This window comes from Anomalospiza imberbis, chromosome 9 (genome assembly GCF_031753505.1).
Source record: "Anomalospiza imberbis isolate Cuckoo-Finch-1a 21T00152 chromosome 9, ASM3175350v1, whole genome shotgun sequence".
Classification (NCBI taxonomy): Eukaryota; Metazoa; Chordata; class Aves; order Passeriformes; family Viduidae; genus Anomalospiza; species Anomalospiza imberbis.
In genome coordinates this window covers 7559211-7578323 of record NC_089689.1, presented here as the reverse complement: position 1 = coordinate 7578323, position 19113 = coordinate 7559211, and the positions used below count along the sequence as shown (strand labels likewise).

Genomic DNA, 19113 nt, shown 5'->3' with positions numbered 1-19113 from the left:
GTTTTGGGAGCAGGGGGCATAATGGTTTGTGATGTGGGTGGGAAAAGGAGCACGGAGCAGGAGGAAATGCACTACTTGGGCATGGAGTGAGGCACAGTGCTCCCTGCCTGTGGTGGGAATGAGAGGAAAATGCTGCGGGCGTAGGACAGTGGTGTTTGTGACTGTTGGTGCTGCTGTGACAGCATTCTGGGTGTGTGTGGGGCTAGAGGGGACAACTGAAACTGGAAGGGTGGTGGCAGAGTCTGTGAGCATCACTGGGAGCATTTAGCTGTTGTGGTCTTTCCTGGCCTTGGGATGTGGAGCTGGTGTGACACTGTTGGCTGTGCCACAGCTTGCAATGAAACCTGAAATCCAGAACGTGTTTGCATGTTAATTTTTGATTGCAAGTACTTTCTGTAGCTCTGAAATTGTAATTCCAGCATTTCTCCTGTCAGCAAGCCTAACCAAAGAATATTGCCAACAAATTTCCAAATACTTTAACTGAAAATTCAAAGTTGCCACATTATCAGAACAAGAAGGGAAAGAAAAAACAGACTTAAATTGATGCAAGTTGTATGAAATCTGTCTGGTATTAAAAGTTAATTGAGTTTTGAGGAAAATGTACACAATTCAGATGAGACACAGAGAGTGGGCGAAACTCTCTTTACTGTTTTTTAACTATTGGTTTATTTTGGATGCTGCTGAGCAGCTGAGTTAACCAGAGACTGGTATGGTTTCCCAGCTTGCAACAGGAATGTGCCAGTGTTTGTACACTGCTCCAGTAGAGAGTTTCCTGTGCTGGAAGAGACTTGAGATATAGGAATGGTTTTGGAGACATGGAAAGCTCAGGGCCTTTTTCTGAGGAAGTTTTGGTTTTTTATTGTGCCCTTTATTCTGAAATAAGGAGCTTAAAGTTTTAAGAAAAGTAATTTAATAATTACTTTTAGTAATTTTAAGAAAAGTAATTTTAGTAATTTTCTATTTTTGCTACACCGAGTTGAAAATTGTCAACAACATTGCAAACTATTTCTGGAAAACCATAGTTTAAATGATCTTATTTTCTTATAAAATCAAGTTAAAATGATGATAAATCCCTGCAAATAGAGGATCTGAGGGCAATCCCACAAACATATATTGTGCATTATCTAAGTCCCAATCTAATAGATGGGTGTGGATGGACACCTACATAAATCAGGAAGAGCAAACAAACAGATCACTTCCTCCACTCCCTGTCCCCACTTTAGGCAGGGTGGAAACCATGCTGAGTCATCAGCTCTGCTTTCCCCTCATCCCCCTCATTCTGTCGAAGGATTGTCCATGGGCTGGTGTTCTTTTAGCTCCATGTATCTAACAAAGTCTGGGATAACCTCCCTGACCAAGATCCAGTGGTCCTGCAACTCCTTAAGCATCCCTTTCCTGCTCTGCCAGCATGAGCAGGACACCCTTTTTGCATGCTGTAATTTGACAGCCCCTCCTTGGTTTGTGCTGAAGATGAAATCAAGACTCTGCTGATACATTTTGAATCACTAAGATTAGCAGGACCACTGTGTCTCCTAGGCTCAGCTCTCTTGGCACTCCCAGGCTGGCTCTGGCACAGGCAGACTCGTGCTGCAGCGAGGGTTTTATCTTCCTGGATGAGGCAATCCCACTCACTGCGTGCGCCTGTGGGGGTTAGGTTTGGGATTTTCTCCTTTTTCCTCCGTGAAAGGCACGGATTCGTGAGCAGGCAGGCTTCGTACCAAGACTGTAGATAAGGAGGACTCATGGTGTGTTGGGATTTGCAGCTCCAGTATGATCCCCAGCCTCTGCAGCTGATGAAAGGCTCCAGAGGAAGCATTTGATTTAGCATTTCCACTGGGAAGGAGCCACGAATACCTTATTTCCTCTCTGCTATTTTCCCACAACATCCCAGGGAGGGGTTATGGAGCAAACACTGAGGTTATCCCAGTGGCCCAAGACGGAATGAAGAAATTCTGTTGTGCTGTTGATGGTGTGCGTCATGTCTGGTGGTTGTTAAACATGGCTGTGGTACAGCTCAGCAGATACTTCAGGTGGGCTGTGAATGTCTCACGAGTTTGTTGTTCTGGTGGATACAGGTACACTCAGTTCCATCTGGATGCAAACAGTGTGTTCTCTGTTTACTTGCAGTGAAATAGCATCAGTCTTACGGGCCTGGCTCGATCAGTGCTCGGAGGATTTCAGGGAGCCCCCTGACTACATGTGTTTGCTGAAGTTGCTGGATTATCTGAAGAACAATATGCCCAATTCTGACATGGAGAGTAGGGTGCAGAACCTCTTGAAGCAGTTTCAGAACCAAGAAGTAGAAACTGTTGGTGAGTTACCATTCCCTTCTCTCTTTCTGTCCTCCCAGACTGTAAGATGCCCCAGGGATTTATGTGCAGTACATTTCATCACCTCTCATGCTTACCAATAATATTGTGAGGTTCACCAGTGACTTTTGTCTTGTTGTTTGTTTTGTTTTTTTTTTTTTAAAAAAAAGAAGAAACCCAACCTCTGTGTGAGGCTGTGGGTTTAGTGAGGGATGAAATAGTGTCACAGTGTTAGGTCTGTTCATCCTGGGGTGGCTTGGGAAATCCAGCACTTCTCTAATATTTAGCCAAAGCTTTGAGATTGCTGCAGCAGCCAACTGGTTAATTGTGAGCACACTTGCCATGTCACTGAGTTAAAACACACAGCTGTTCTCTAGCTGGGCTTCTCACTTTAACCTCCCCCCCTACCCTGAAAACCCCATACAAACAAAAAACAGAATACAGAGCTGTGACAAAATACAGCTTGAGTCACAAGCTTTGTCCTGCAGCTTTTCTTCCTAGTTACCATCTTGTCTAAGGAAGTGCCTGTGGGTGTTTTTTCCTATTGGAGTGGCTGGCTGCTGGTATCCAAGGACAGAGGAAAATCTTACGTTATTGGGGGTCACAGTCTGCTGGAACAATAGTGAACTGTAGTCACACAAACCTGACACGTCCCCGTATCCTGGTCAGAAAACTTCCTGTGGCAGAGCTGGGGAATGGGGAGAGCTCACATAGGGTGTGAATGAGAACTGGAACCAACTTCCAGCTTTGGTAGAGGGGTGAGAGGAAAAAATTCATGCCATAAATGATAAAGGAAATGCCAGAAAAAAAACCCCACCTTTCATTCCATAAAAGTCACGTCTGCCGGATGCTCCAGAAATACCATGTCAATGCATAATACTGTGCAATGCCAAAATAACTCAGTCATGAACAGAAAAAAGAGGAATGCCCAGAGCCCAGGCCTGTACTGTTCTGTACAGGAATGCCCAGAGCCCAGGCCTGTACTGGGTTCCCCAGGTCAAACAAAGGAAGCTTGTGAGAACTGTATTTGGGTTCATCTGTTCTTCAGAGTGAACAGAAGTTCCCAGCAGCCCTGCTTCTGTATTGTTTCCTCGAGTGACAGCTGAAAACGTTCTTTTTTGAGTCATAGGTGGGCCAATAGGAATGATAATATTTTCTAAGTTGTGACAGAGTAGAGGCTGGTTATTAGAATAAAATAAGAGGAGGGCAAGGAAATTAATCTGTGGGATTTGCAAAAAAGAGTTTTAGAATTGCCTTACTTTTATCAGAGCTCCATTTTTGTACATTTTCTTTCAAAATTTCTGATACATTTTCTGCAATCTTTGTTGATAATTACTGTCCCAAAGCATTCCTGCTGGGTTCTGAGTTTTGACATTTGGGCTCTAATCTTACAGCTTGATTTGGGTAATCAAACCTCTGTCTGTGCTGCCATCAGCCATGTCAGTAGATTAGATTGCAGTACCAGACAGGAAGATAAAAGCTGCTTCTGGCCTCAATTCTTGCAGGTTGAACAAGGAAAACAAGGAGAGGCAGAGGTTGCAGGGTCAGGAGGAGCACGTGCTTGCTCTCAGTGCAGTCAAGAGGCAGCCAGACTTTGAGAGGTCTGAGTGGATCAGAAGGATCCTAAGATGATGAGATACTTGAGTTCAAAGGGATTCCAGCTTGTTGGAGAGTAGGGTAAAGACTGCTTTCACGTCTAGGAAGGAAAAAAAGAGGGGTGAAAAAAGAAAAGGAAAATTTACACTGTGTTTCGGGACCTCATTTTAAGCATGCTGTGAGGTTTTGGGTAGGGCTGCAGCTCAGTGGTGAGGATTTTCAGTTGAATTTCAAGAACCAAAAGGAAAAGGAGGTTTTACAAAGCCAAAAGGAGTAGCAGTCCAATCCAAGTCCATTTAATTATGCAAATTGCTACAAAACAGCCACAGAAAAGTAGTGCTAGAACAGAGGTCTCCATTTACCCCACTGAGTTCTGCCAATAAATTGTGCAATTCAAATGAACAGATGGAAATCAGCCTGTAGACACAACTTGTTACATCAAAACTGTAGCAATTCACATTGGTGATTATGTTCTGTTAATTACTGGGGGAAGGAACAGTGAAGTATTTTGAAAAACAATTATTCTCTATCACATTATCTGCTATTGTTGCTTTAATGCTCTGCTTTAACTGGGTATGAAGTCTTGCATAACATTGTTTGTTTTTGTAAATGAAATCTCACCAGTAGTAAACTCATTACTTTGGTTGTTAGTCTTCAACAAGTCCCTATTTTTTTCTCCCTCCTTATGGAGTTACTGTTGCCTTACAGTAAAAGGAATTAGGATTTATTTTCAGGGAGTTTCTGTTTCTTCCTCCTCTACCATGGGAAACAAGGTCATATTTCTTGGTGTTTGAATTTTTTGTTCCCAACTTCTGGGAGCCAAAAGGTGACATGGCAGCAGCTGTGGAACCCTTTCCTTTCTGCACTGGCTCAGGTCCCTCAGTGAGGACAGTTCTGCTCTCTCATCTCCTCTCTGCTGCCCAGTGCAGATTTACAACTATTCAGCAGAATATTGTAGGTGCTCACTGTATTCCATTTCCTGGGAAAAATTCCCTGAGAGAAAAGGTGAAGGCTGCCTGGAATAAATTCTCTTCAGTATAGCCCATGTAGCCACAAAAGGTGCCAGGAAATGTGGTATCTTCTTTTATTTCTGGATTGAAGATCATTCCTAATGCAGTAGTTTGGGGGTATAACTGCAGCCTCATGTCTTTGCAGTTTGAATTTTTTTTCAGATTTTAAATACTGAAAAACAGATTAACAAAACTGTGCAATGCCAGTAAGGAATTTTTTTGGGGGTGGTGGTGATGCTTTTTCTTTCAGAAGAATAGTCAATGGGTCAAGCCACTTCTCTGCTAAGATTTGTTCTCTCCATTTCTTTTTATTCCACCTTTTCTTTGCCAGTTTAATCTTCTGGTCATTTTTCTCACTCAGATGGCACAGTGGGGCCATTACATCAGCCAGGGCCCTTGGGGCATTCTGCTGTAATACAGTGATGTTGCAAAATAAACACCTGCTTTGATTCATTGTTTGCTGTATAAATTCACTGAGTGGTGTTTTCCATTCTGGCCAGATGGGTTTTGTAGCACTTCCTCCAGTGACCTGGTTGATGGAGAGGAGCTGGAGATCAGCAATCCGGAAGAATTCTCCTCTTTTCAAGACCATGTTGTGGCAGAACAGTTGACATACATGGATGTGGTATGTAGAGTATTGCATATAATATAATTTTATAAAACAAGACTTTTTTTTTTTTTTAAGTTACACTGCTTTAAGTGTAGGGTTCCAGAACAGGACTGCTGCTGGGACACAGAACGCAGCTCTGTGGTTATCCCAGCTGTTTCAGTCATTGAGCTTTTTCCTTCTGTCATTTTGAAAGTTTTTTGTTTGTTTTTTTTTGTTTGGTTATTTGTTTGTTTGTTTATGTGTAGCCTCTTTTGTAAAAGTTATTGGCACTGAGAAATAGCACGTTTTGACTATAACTCTACCTGGCTTAAAGATGTCTAGGTACTCTGGACTGTAATGCTCAGATTTTACTTTGTCTGTATCAATTCCCTTCTAAATATCATTATATTTTAAAAAATTATCTTCGTTATGTAGCTGATAGAAAGGTGTCCCTTATTTTCCCAGTATTGTTTAGCTGACAGTGCTTTTGGGGCATCAAGCCTATAAAGAGTATGCCAAAGTATGTTTTGAACTGAGAGAACCACTACTTACCTTTAAGTACCATATTAGATTTATGTCAAATTTGTCCTCTAAAGCTGTATTTCTTGTAAATAAAAGAGATTTAGGAGAAAGCTGCTGGCTTACCACACCTCTGTTTCACTCTAGATGCTCTTCAGAAGAGTTGTGCCCTACCACTGTTTGGGATCCATCTGGTCTCAAAGGGATAAGAAGGAAAACAAGAACCTGGCTCCAACTGTCAGAGCCACCATCACTCAGTTCAATGCAGTCACCAAATGTGTCATCAGCACTATCCTGGGAACCAGGGAGCTCAAAATCCAGCAGAGGGCCAAGATCATTGAGAAGTGGATTCATATTGCACATGTAAAGCATTTATTCTGTTTAATGTTTTTGGGGTGGGTGCCTTGGAGTGAAGGAATTGGGAGAGGAGAAAGGGGTTGTACACATTGGTCCCAGGCCATCTTAGCTCTAATTCTTTCTATTTTTAATTGATTTTTTTTGTGATACCAAATGAATATTACCCTTCCTCTCCTCAGTTCTTCCCCTTATGGAAATGGGGTTGATTCTTAGCCATGCCTAAGCTTCAGAGAAGCCCAGATAGCTGATATCAGTAGCTCTTCTCTTGTCCACTGATGGAATCACTCCATTGTGGGAGGCCACTGGCCTGGGCAGGCAGGACTTCACCAGCATGTGGAATCACCTCCCTGTCCTCCATGTGCTTCAGCAGATCTTCCAAGAGGATCTTGTAGCAGATTCCATGTTTTTATCACGTTTTTCCTAATCTTTGCAAGAAGAGGGTTTTTCCATCCCTGCTTTGTGTAGCTAGTTTGCTAATTTCCTAGGTTTTAATATTTTACTGTAATCTTCCTAATTCCCCTCAGAGCACTGGCCAGCTGGCAATAAATGAGACCTCTCTGGAAGAGACCATTTCAAGCTCTTCCTTGTGGATGTGTGTTGACTTCTAAGAATCAAATGGATTCTTCTTGAGCTATAGAGAACAGTCAGAAAAATCTGAAGCCAGAGGCTTTCAGAGCTTGGTAACTTCTGTGCTTCCAGAGGCAGCATTCAGTCCTGGCACCTGAGCTCTGGCAACTGCATGGTTCAGGAAGCTGGTAGGGATAAGGTCTTGGACCTCTCCTGTGGCACTTATATCTGCTTGTTTTTATCATCATCTGATGGATGTTTTCTTGCCTGTGTGAAGGGATTAGGAAGTTTGATTTCCATTTTCTACATGCAGATTCAAGTGGCAGAGAGCACCAGCTAAAAGGGCATTCTTCCTGGGGGAGGCTGGACAGAACTTCATCATCATCCAAGGCAGAAGGGAGGCCTGGGAAAGTCAGGAAAGGCACTGCCCTCATCCCTCTCACTCTGTGGATGGAGAACTTTGTTCTACAACCCTGCTGATTCTGTTCTTCTCCCTTTACTTAATTCATACCTTCTGTGCTTATCCCTTTGCTTAATTCATTAAGTGCTCCAGTTGTAGCATGAAACCCATGAAAAATGTATGTGCACACTCTGCAGAATAATGGCACATGTACAGCAGGTGGGTGCACATATACTTAGCTGCCCACTTCTGAAGAAAGCTGCTTGCTTTGTGCATGCAAATATGTGTTTTGAATAGTTAGGTGCCTGAATTAAAAAATAATGAACTCATTAAAGTACAGTTATTCACTGACAACTAAACATAGCAGCACGGAGTTCCACGTTTGTTATCTCTTCATGACTTCTGGATCCATTTTCTTGGTTCATAAGATAAACTGGATACTTTCTCTACTGCCAGCCCTCTGCTCCATCTAGATCTAAGGTTCCTGAGCAAGAGCAGCCAATTTCATTCAAACAATATTTTCTTTAAAAATAAAAATGAAATTATTAATGTCCTGTTATGCTTACATTTTTTAAAATCAAAGCTGTTTCTGCACAGGATTCTTTCTGGTTTTCCCTCTGTGAAGGACACAGCATGAAACAAAGTTATTAAAACCAGACTTAAAAATTCTTCTTACATACAAATGAAAGATTGCTCAAGTTTAGTCTGCAGTTGGTTGAACCACTTGAGAACACTAAATCCAGTATTAAATGAAATTCCTACTGTGCTCTAAATTACACAGCGTGCAGTTAAGTCAAGATGGTTCCAAATTGGATCTTCCAGTTCAAACTCCTGTTGTACTGGGAAGAAAGAAGAAAAGCTGATAATTTGTGCCTCTAAATTCATATTCTTCACAACCTAAATTTCAGGTTGAACATAAAGAAAGGTCTCATTCTTTAAGTTTCTCATGTCAGTTTCTGGAGAAGAGCTGTTATGTGGCTTTTTTTTTTTTTTTGGCCCCAAGCCATGCAAAACCAGCTTTCAGTTCTAGTGATCCTGCCCCATGATCTTGAACTTGGTCTTTATCTGACCCAAGCACCTGCTTCAGGTGCTGTCAGCCCAGACTCTCTGCTTAAGCCACACTTGGGTAAATGTAGTCTCCTAATTAGCACAGTTTTTTGTGGGTCAGTAACTGGTAGAGCTGGTACTCACTCTCCCTAGCTGTTCAGTCACTTCTAATGCAGCTCATGAACAGAGATGCTGATATATTAAGGTCTGACTGCTGCTTATACTGAGGTTGCTTTACATTTGTTCAGTCCTACAAAGGAAATAAGTCATGTCTATTTTCACTGTAAGGATCCTTTACATAATAAGAATTATTAGGGTAAGAATCAGATTCATAAAAATGTTGATAAGCAGAATTGGAGCTGGAATATTCTTATCTCCATGCAGCAGTCAAATTGACAGATGTTTTGTCTGCTGGATTTGCATGTACAGACACCTGTGCTGAAGTTTGTGGTATCCAAGCTCTCGTTCTTGAGCTACCAACAGATTTCCAGGAGTCACAGACCAGACTTTCCCTCTTGCCTCCCTCCACTTTATGAGGAATCTGTGCTACTTTTTTGAGTTTTTCATTATCCTTTTCCACCCAAGCTGTTGTCACAGAGTAACTGCATAAGAAATGTCCATGAAGCAGTCTTTGTTCAGATTTGATCCCAACCCTGGAAAAGCAGGGAAGGTTTTTCTCTTTAACAGTGTGCACATACTTGAATAACAGGTTATTCCTTTGCATGTCTTTATTTTTAATTGACACTGATATAATTGAGGGTTTACATTTTAAATACCACATATAAAGAGTCAAAGCCTGGTTTTCTCCCTCAGGGGTAAAAGGGATTGGTAACTATAAAGAGCTTTTTAAGAAGTATAACCTTTGTGCCTTTCACCATGGCTTCATGGACTCAGTTCCACTTTTATTTTTACTTAGAGAACTGGAAGCTGTGACACCACAAATACATGAAAGTGAGGAAAACAAGCTCTAAATGCCAAAGCTTGTGAAGTGTTTGGTGGTTGGAGTGGGGAGTGATATTTTTGATGCACAGTATTTGCACAGCTGCTGCTCAGCAGTGAGAATGTGTAGCAGGCCTGACAGGGCTCAGAGAGAGGAGCACTAAGGTCTGTGTAGTGCTGACATTTAATGCTCCTGTGTTTCCAACCACTCCTTTCACAGGAATGTAGGATCCTGAAGAACTTCTCCTCCTTGAGGGCCATCATTTCAGCTCTGCAGTCCAACTCCATCTATCGGCTGAAGACCACCTGGATGTGTGTTTCCAAGTAAGCCTCTCCCACAGTTCCCAAGGGCCACAGGGCTCAGTGTTCCTTCTTTTCATCCTCTCCTCACTCCTCCTGTTCCGTCCCTTCACTGACATGGGTCCTGTCAGAAGAAACTCCCATTCCTGGGAGGCTCAGACCCCTCCTGTGAGCTCCTCTTTCCTGTTGAGGGGACAATCTGCCCTTGGGCATACTGGATTCTGTCCTTTTTAGCATATTAGGTCTTCCACAACCTCCCTAGAAAAACTATGGTGCTGGCTTCTCACCCAGCTCATGCTCACCACTTTCAGGGCAACACGACCTCTGCTTGTTGTCTTCTTTCCCATGAAGTTTGAGGAGATCCAGCTTGCTACAAATCCTCCCAACTCTTCTCCTGGTGCTGATATTTACATAAAATACATTCCCAAATTACAAAATCCAGTATTGAAAATAAGATTTCTTCCAGGGGAACACTTAGTTGTGTAAATAATATTTACTGCCTGCCCCACAGATGCCAGAAGTTGCTGTCTAGAAAAAATGGTGTTCTGCTCATTCAGTTTGGGGAAACCAGATTTCTTTGCCTTTGATAAATTAAGATACCACTCTGCTAGGCAGTATCCATCTGTATTTCCTCTGCAGAGGTGGGATTTTCCTTCTGCTGCCCTGTGTTTCTGATCAAAATATTGCCTATCTTGTGTTTACTGTGTTGGGCAAAAAACTACTCCTACACTTACTTGCTTCCAGCTTTCCAGAATGCATGGAATAGGGCAAAAATCAAGCAATTGGGTTCCCTTTCAGCTGTTTTTCTGTTCCTTTGTATCCCCTGACCCATTCTCACACTGCACTGACAGCTGGAAGCCCTGCCCAGGGGCTGCTGATGGTGTTCCTTTGCTGTCAGATGAAGCCCAACTTTACTGGAAACACCAGAATGTCCCACCAAGGCTCCCAGGAGATGTACAGCATCTCACTGGCTGCATTTTGGTGCTGTTATCTTTTATAAGTAGAACTGTTAATGACTGATGAGAAAGGAACAGAAACTTGATTGGATTTTAGAGTGATTGCTAATGACATAAATGATATTATCTTCTCCTGTGCAGGGACATCCTGCTGGTGTATGAAGAGCTGTCTGAGATCTTCTCAGACCATGACAATTATCTGACTAGTAGGGAGCTGCTGATGAAGGTGAGAACTGGTGTGAGTTCAAAACTTGTGATCTCAACAAAATCTGAGATTTAACCCTTTTTGAAACCAGCTGCCAAAGTTCCTCACTTCCTCAAGGACCTTTCATGGTGCTTTAGGGAAGAGCAGGCTGTAGAACCTGAACTTCTTGTTGGACTGAGAGTTGATTTCCTTGTTCCTGGAAAAATCAGTAGCTTTAGCCTGGATAGCCACAACCAGCAGGCTTTGGCAGCATGATCTGGGTGGACAGCAGGTCTTGCAGGCCCTCAGCCCATGAGGTCACTGGAACAATGCCACAGCTTCAGCTGAGGAATCAATCCAAGATGTTTGTCCCATTACCCTGTACCTTTCTTAGAACTAGGAAGCAGGGCTGGGAATTCTGAAGGAACAGGCTTCCTACTCTCTGGGTGGCCAGATGGACAACAAAGAGGGCTCTGTGTGGAGCAGTTTGACTTGTGCACTCTCCTGGGTGAACCCCAGTAAGCTCAGGAGCCTGAAAGGGGTGAGGAAGAATGACAGGGAAAGGCTATGTTCTGCAAAAACTAAGTAATGTTTGTGGCAGGTTTTTTCCATCTACATAGAAAAGTTCCTATAAACTCACTAACCAGTTCATTCTTTGGCAGTTCTGTCCAGCCAGTCTGGCCTTTGTCCCTCAGCCCCTTGCTTTGGGATCTGAAACACTGTGTTTTGCCCAGGAATGGTGGGTGAACACATTCACATCTGTCAGTCTGTTTTGTTTATCATCCATTTATCAACATCTGTAGGTAATTTTTAAAGCAGGTGAGACCATAATAAGCATAGAGGGAAAATGTGCCTATTTTAGCCTATTTAACTAAATACTAAAAGACAAAACAACTCAGACTGAGCCCAGACCTCTGGCTCCCAGTAAATCACCCTCCAACTGCCCTAAGCAGATTTGAAAAACATTTTGGAAGCAGTGAGAGGAGAAAAATCCTTCAGAATAGCCAGAACCTCTCCCCTACTTTTCATCTTGGACCATTTGGAGGATTAATATCCACTGAATCCTCAAAGGCTTAGTTTTCCTTCACTATAAATAGCTCCTGTAAGGGAAGCCATGTTGGACCTTGCCTGTCCAACCTGCAAATCCAAGTGTGGAGCAAACAAAATGCAATTGGAAACAGATTGGGTGGCATGGAAAGGGAGCAGTGTTCTCGCCTCCTGAACAGACATTGATAATGATTTGTGACACATCTATGCAACCACTGCAAGAAACATGTAACTCCAACATCCCCTGTGCATCCAGGGAAATAAAGGTTTAAAGAACTATGGTGAAATTTCTCATCCGTTCATAGGAAAGCTGGAGTTGTGGAGATGTAAACCCATCCCTTTAATTTCCTGCATGGTTTTGGATCAGTCAGTAAGCCACAGTCACTGTGGCTGTAGAATCTTGGTGTTGCAGCATAAGAAAAACAACAAAGCATTACATAAGATGGAGATGTTTACTTGTAGCAGGCCTGATTAGGGAATTAACCAGAAATCCTGATGTCAGGAGTGCTGGGATAGAGCATCTGGACACCTGAAGTATGTCTGGGCGTCTCTGATTTAAACTCCCAAGAGATTTTCAGCAGCACTTGGCTTTGGCCAGAGCCATTCTGCAGAAAAATTCCCTCGTGGTCATCTTGGGTGATTTTTGTCCAAAATTCCCAATGAGCATCTGAGTCCTAGGAAATCAGCACACCTGTATAATACAGCAAGTATTTTTTTGCTGGCTTGTCTGGTTAAATGTACTTACTATTTTACATGCATGTAGTTGCCCATTTACCACTTGGATCCTTTATTAATTGCCTTTAATTCTTTATCACCTCACAGGAAGCAACATCCAAATTTGCCAATCTGGACAGCAGTGAGAAAGAAAATCAGAAAAAGTCACAGAAGCGACTGCAACTTCAAAAAAACAAGGTGTGTTTGGGAGTTTTCCTCCTCTTTTTGAACTGGTAACACAATTAACCCTAATTGGTCAATTCTGTAAGAAGCAAAATCTAGAAAGGTCTTCACCAGAGTGAGTGGGCAGGAGGGACTGATGGATATAAACATGTGGTCATCACTTCCAGCTCTCTTTTTTTGGTCCTACAAGAAAGAGTTCCATTATCTATTCTTATTACACTTTAGAGAGAAATGCAATTTCCATGTAGTAAAATATGTGCTGCTGTAAATACTGGAGTTCTTGTGATAAAGGAAATTAACTCTGGCAGAGCAGAAGTCTCATTTACTTTCCAACATAGGATGAAGCTGATGACATACCACCTTCTGACATACCAGCTTGAAAATTGCACAGGCGTCTACAGAGATTGCTTTGTAAAATGTGTCTGGGATCCACTCTGCTGGCAAAAATGTTTTTTGTCTCAAAGTTGGCAAAGATTTTAAAGGACAGGGGGAGAGAAATCTGGAATAGTGAGGCAAAAGTGCTGAACATGATCTTTGTCTGTGTAGTTCTTTGACTGGAAAAAATACAGATCCTTCTGGATGGTAGAAACAAGTGTTTATTTCCAAGTGTAGAGCCAGCCTGAACTCTGCAAGTGCTGGCAGTCTAGAAGTTCAAAGTGTCAATAATTAGCATTAAAATGCAGTGGGTGGCTGGGGAAGATGGTCACTTCTTGGAGAGAAAAAAATAGTGGCTTGATTTGACTTCACTATCACAAGGTATAATCACACATCATTAAGCAAAACCCCGCAGGGATGAAGCAGAAGCTGCTCACACAGGCTGGCCAGGACCAACCCCAGCTCCTCCTCTTGCAGCAGGTGGCAGAGGGACCCTGTCCCTGGTCCTCAGTGCTTCTCCCAAAGGCAGAGTTTCCTGGGGATCCACTGTTGGGAATCAATGATGGCAATACTGTAATACAAAACCACTGGGTAATACCTGTGAGAGCATCCTGGTCTCACTGGAATTGGATTTAAATTCTAGATTATTTAATGAAAATGATGTCATGAAAGAAAACATAATTATAGGACTGATGCTTGGTTAAGCAGATTACTTTAATTTCATTTTCTTACACAGGAGTGTTCTGGAATTCTCATTATTCTCATTTTTCAGTCAGTTAATCCAGCATTGTTCTGCTCACTTGCAGGGAGTGATGCAAGGCACAGTCCCTTACCTTGGCACCTTCCTGACCGATCTCATCATGCTTGACACAGCCCTTCAGGACTATGTCGAGGTAACTTGGGGCAATTTTTTGGAACCCTAAGTATCCTCCCTGCCTTCCCAACTGAGTTTACTTATTTCTGTATCTCTCCTTCTGCAGCTCTTAAAATCTGTTTACAAAAAGAGAAGGGAAGCAATATGCAGTGATACTAACTGTAACTTGTGTGATTTTTTGTGTATTTATCTCAAGGTACAAGTCTGGCTCTTCCCTGATCCCTTCTCTTTCCTTCCAACAGGGTGGCCTGATCAATTTTGAGAAGAGACGAAGGGTAAGCTGAATGTTCTGTGATTTTTGGTTTAGTGATACCCTCTGGGCAAGAGCATCTGTCTTTAGCAGCTGAACCAAACCCGCTTTCCTGGTGGCAGGAGACCTTTGCTTTCCAGAACACACAGTAGTAAATTATTTTCATTCTCCTGCAGGAAATCCTTTGTAGGTGAAAGTCTGCAGAGAGCAAACCAGGTGGAGAGGACTGAGAAATAAATGCTGTCAGTCTCTCCTTTCAGCCTGATCCTGGTTGGTCAGAGATGAGTAATGTCCTGTAGGAGTAAAGGTGCTGGGGTTACTGTGGGCTGAATGAAGTCAGGCCAAATCTCCATCCTGGGGCTTGAAAGCTGACCTGGACTTGGCTGAGATGGAGCCATTTCCTCCCCTTAACTGCTCAGTAACCTGCCCTAAACAATCCAGGGTTACTCTGGCAAAGTGTGTGTACAAGTGCAGTTACAGAAGAGCAGCACACTCTGGTCACATTCCTTAAGGGTAGCATTCCTCTGGAGCAAGTGAGAGTGCACATTATGGATCCTAGGAAAAAAAGCCCACCTTTATTGTTAGAAAACTGGTTCTTGAAACAGTTACTTGACTGAAACTGAACTTCACATCAAGCTAAGTTTGTCCTGGATCCCTTGTTGTATGAATAAATATAATCTTGTTTTCTAATTAGACTATGTGGTTATTTATTTTCTTAGGAATTTGAAGTCATTGCCCAAATCAAGCTCCTGCAATCTTCATGCAACAGCTATTGCCTGATACCAGACCAAAAATTCATCCAGTGGTTCAGGAGGCAGCGACACTTAACGGAGGAGGAGAGGTAGGTCCTCAGTGCAGCTGGCAAACCTCTGTTCTCAGCCCCCACACACACCTGGGCAGGTCAGGGCAGGGACATACAAACTCTGCAGAGCACTAGTTTTAAAACCTGTTATAAGGAGGTGAAATATCCCCTTGGCCCTGGTAAAATGCAAGCAGAGCAGTGTTCCTCTTTGTGGTGCTGCAACCTTCTCTGAGGTGAGAACAACTGAAAGACCCTGGGATTTCTTGAATGTTGCTGCTGTGAGATGCACAACTAAATGATAAACACTGTACAACTAAATAAACTGTACAACTAAAGGACATTGTATAACTAAATAACATTGTTTGCAAATATTCACCTGCTGGCCTCTGCCCTGCAGTTACAAACTCTCACGTGAGGCTGAAGCAGCTGCTGATACCAACATCCTGTCTCCAAAATCCCAGAAAAGCATGGTGAAGAGGATCAGCACGTGAGTTATGATGGAACAGAGGGGTTTTGGGGTGGGAATATGGACCTGGATAACTCAAACAAGCAGTGCTCATTTAATCAGCTGCAGAACCTGGCTGGGGATCCACAACCCTGCATTGCTTTACGGAGAAATGCAGCCTTGTGGCTGAAGCTGTCCCTTTGTGTTGCTAGCAGCAGTCATGAGGATTATTAAAGGTAGAAGAGACTAGAATAAAGAATCCTTCCTATGGTGTTAAAAAAAGGAACCATTTTAGTGCTGGATTATAATTCAGTACCTGTTGTGTAATAACTTCACTGAATGCAGCAGGAAAATAGAGTAAAGGAGGATAAAGTCTGGTCTATTATTAGTCTAAATTGCTATGGACATGCAAAAATTCCTTGCAGGATTTTAATATGAAAATTAAGGTTAGGAAAAAGGCATTTGATAGTGGAAACAACAGGCTGAGAAGGAAAAAAAAAAACATCATGGGGACATGGTCCAATTTGGTGTAATAGCACAAAGATTCAAACAGGAGGTGGGCAGAGGACAGGGCCATGCAGCTGGACATGGGAAACAAGAGGCAAGCAGGAATGCAGGAAAAGCTGCATGGAATAAAGCAGAGCTCAAAGACTGAAGTAAAAATATCTGCACTCTGAATGTGTTTTGCCAGTGCATACTGTAGAAAAGCAGTCAGTGACACCTCTCTGAGCTGGATTAAATCAGTAACTGCATGCTGATGCTCCCTGCTCCTCCTCTTGGTGGGTCAGACCAGCTCGTGTTGTTTCCTTTGACACTCCTTTCAAGTCACCTGACCTGCATTTAGAAATGAGCTCGGAGAGGGAGCGCCTTTAATTTACACTTTGTGATCTCCTTATTGTGTGTATCTCCAGCCTTCTAGAGAGAACCTGGTACCTGAGGCACCCTAAGAGAGGGCAGAAATGGGCAGTGGGGTGAATTTGCTCTTTGAAGCCCTCTTTTCTGTAAAATGAGCCTGAAAACGTGAAGAGAGGGGAGTGTTCTAGTGGGGCACCAGCTGGTTGTGGCCTTGCAGCTGTGGGCACTCTGGGTCAGGAAGGGGTTGTGTTAGCCTGTAACAAAGCCTCTGGACAAACTGTATAAACACCACAAAGGAATGACAACAGGCCACTCCAGAGAGGAAAAAACTCCAGAATGAAAGAGTTCTGAACCAAGGGACAGCTTTGCTCAGCCCAGCTCTCGCTTACTGGCTTTTATGCTTTCTTTGTTTCTATACTAGACTTTTTCTAGGCACTGATGTGTTCACCCCACCCAAAGAACAACCCCCGAAGAGCTCTCCTGTAGGAGGGAGCTCCGGGGAAAGCACGGATTCAGCCAGTGTTTCATCGTGTGAGTTCAACCACTCTGAAACCGAGGATGTGTGCGTGACTCCCGTCTCTAGTCCTGAGGACCCTCTGAAAAAGGTACAGCTGAGGCCTCTGCATGCTGCAGGCATGCTCAAGGCTCTTGGTCTTGACTAAAGCATTGGTTTTGGTGAAATGCAGAGAGAAATGTGTAAAAATGGAAGTAATCCAGTCGGGGCTCTTGCACAATGTTCTGCGTTGTCCCTTACAGTGGGTTTGTTCCTGTCAGGAAGCTTTTGAGCAATGCAGAGGGAGAGAAAGGCAAACGCTGAGCAGAGGAAGGAAGGGGGCAGTTTCAAGGGGAATGGCAGAGAGGAGGGGGGTGTGTATTTCCACTCGTGTAAAGGTTCTCACCTGGAGCAGGAGTGCCTGTGACACCCTGTGCTCCTTCCCAGCCGGTCCCAGTTCCTGGCTGGCTGCCTACAGCCTCATGCTGTTCCTTGGATCTGCTGCCACCTCCTGGGCTGCTCTTACTGCGAGGCCAGAGCATCCCCAGCAGGACAGAAATTGTCATTAAAATGCTGTAATCAATCAAGTGAAGTTCAGTTTTCAGTTCAGGCCAGGAATCCCTCTGCCAGCAAGCTGGGCCGAGTGTGGGTGACTGAGGTTTTGTCTGTGTCTTCTGCTTTCTCCAGTTCCTCTCGCACAATGACACAGGCAGACACACCAAATGTCCCCTTTGTGACAGCACTTTCCTTTCTGCTGTGCAGATCTCTGGCTACTCCTTATCCTCCTGTTCTCCTGACTCTTCCATGAGCACGCCTTCCTCAGGGGTGTCATCTTTACCCTCATTCCTGCTGGCCTCCAACGACGACAAGAGCTCCGTGGGCTCTGACAAGGGCTATGACTCCGACAAGGGCTCCATCAGCTCTGACAAGGGCTCTGGCTCCAGCAAGGGCTCCATATTTGACGCTGGCTCAAGCCTGGACAGTGGCTCCATCCCCTCCAGGGACTCGGTGCCGAGCAGTGCCCCCAGAGTGCTGCCCGTGTACAACCGGCAGAGCGAGGGCTCCTGCATCATCCGGGTCAGCATGGACGGGCTCCACGCCAGCGTCTACAAGAGCATCCTGGTGAGTGGCACGGCTCTGGGCTCGGCAGGTGTGTCCATGGGGGGTGACTGAACCCATCACTGCATTTTGAGAACACCCCTTCACTGAGCTGGCTCATCAAACCTGGCTGGAACGGGAAAATGGCACACGGTGCCATGCAGAATGGGGCCTGGTAGGAATGAGATGTTTTAAAATAGCTTTAGGGAAGTTTCTGGTCTGGAAATCGTTTTATGAAAAAGCTCCAGGTGAAGCACTGTGAGCACACTGAGGTTTTGACATGAGATGGTATGTTTTCCCTTAAGCAGCTTTCCTCGGGAGCTGGTTTCTGGAAACAGGGAGCTGCAGGGGAGGGAGCTGACCTGCCCTTTAATTCCACAGCTTCTCCCAGTGAAGAAGGGAGAATCTCCCTCCCCTTGCCAGACCAGCATCCCCAGAATTCAGGCATTTCCCTCTGCTTATTCCACAGACCTATCCCACTAATGCCACTGGTGCTGGACCATGGGTGATGTGGCTTAGCTCAGCTGGGGGGAAACAAATGTGGGGTAGTTCTCAGCATCTTTAGTTTCTGACTTTAATGGTCTCACTTCTCCAAATCCAGCAAGTTGTTTCTTAAGGGCCTGATGGATTTGGCTGCTGGTGAGACTGCAGGAGGCTCTGGAGGAGCCGTGTGTCTGCTCCAGATGCACTTCCACAGCACACAGCAAACTCAGCTACAAGGCCAGAAAGCTTTGCAGGATGTCCAAGGAAGCACTTAGCGCAGGAGCTGCAGCAGCAGCTGGGGCAGCTCTTCACGGGGCTTTTGTGGCTGGTGAGAGTGAGGTCTCTCAGTGGGAGCAGACACTGGGATCGACTGCTGTCTCTGCTACTACTGTATCTGTGTCAGCTTGAAATAAAAAGCCACCACCTCCAAATGTCAAAACCGCTAAGTTTAGTATCTGTCAGCACCTGCCCCTTTGTTACTGACCCGTTTTCTCAGTTCTCAGACATCTCTTCCAAGAACAAGCAGTCAGGTTTTCACTGACTACTAAATCACGAGAGTGAATGAGAAGAATCTCTCATTGCACCTTATCTTTCCAGATAACCAACCAAGACAGAATCCCTGATGTCACCCAGCGAGCCTTGCTGAAGCACAACCTCGAGCCTGATGCAGTTGAAGATTATGAGCTTGTGCAGGTCATCTCTGAGGACAAAGGTAGGGAAG

At 44.0% G+C, this 19113-nt stretch overlaps 1 protein-coding gene across 3 annotated transcripts in view; it reads left to right on the top strand.

Moving 5' to 3' along the window:
- Window positions 1-19113, top strand: part of RGL1 (ral guanine nucleotide dissociation stimulator like 1) — a 54707-nt gene that overhangs the window by 33770 nt on the left and 1824 nt on the right. For all 3 annotated transcript variants that reach the window (XM_068199509.1, XM_068199508.1, XM_068199510.1), the window contains 13 exons: window positions 2128-2312; window positions 5416-5540; window positions 6171-6386; window positions 9554-9657; window positions 10731-10815; window positions 12643-12732; window positions 13899-13985; window positions 14209-14241; window positions 14936-15057; window positions 15416-15505; window positions 16740-16923; window positions 17574-17933; window positions 18990-19104. In XM_068199509.1, coding sequence (XP_068055610.1) covers window positions 2128-2312; window positions 5416-5540; window positions 6171-6386; window positions 9554-9657; window positions 10731-10815; window positions 12643-12732; window positions 13899-13985; window positions 14209-14241; window positions 14936-15057; window positions 15416-15505; window positions 16740-16923; window positions 17574-17933; window positions 18990-19104 — 1796 coding nt within the window. The remainder of the gene's footprint in view (window positions 1-2127; window positions 2313-5415; window positions 5541-6170; window positions 6387-9553; window positions 9658-10730; window positions 10816-12642; window positions 12733-13898; window positions 13986-14208; window positions 14242-14935; window positions 15058-15415; window positions 15506-16739; window positions 16924-17573; window positions 17934-18989; window positions 19105-19113) is intronic.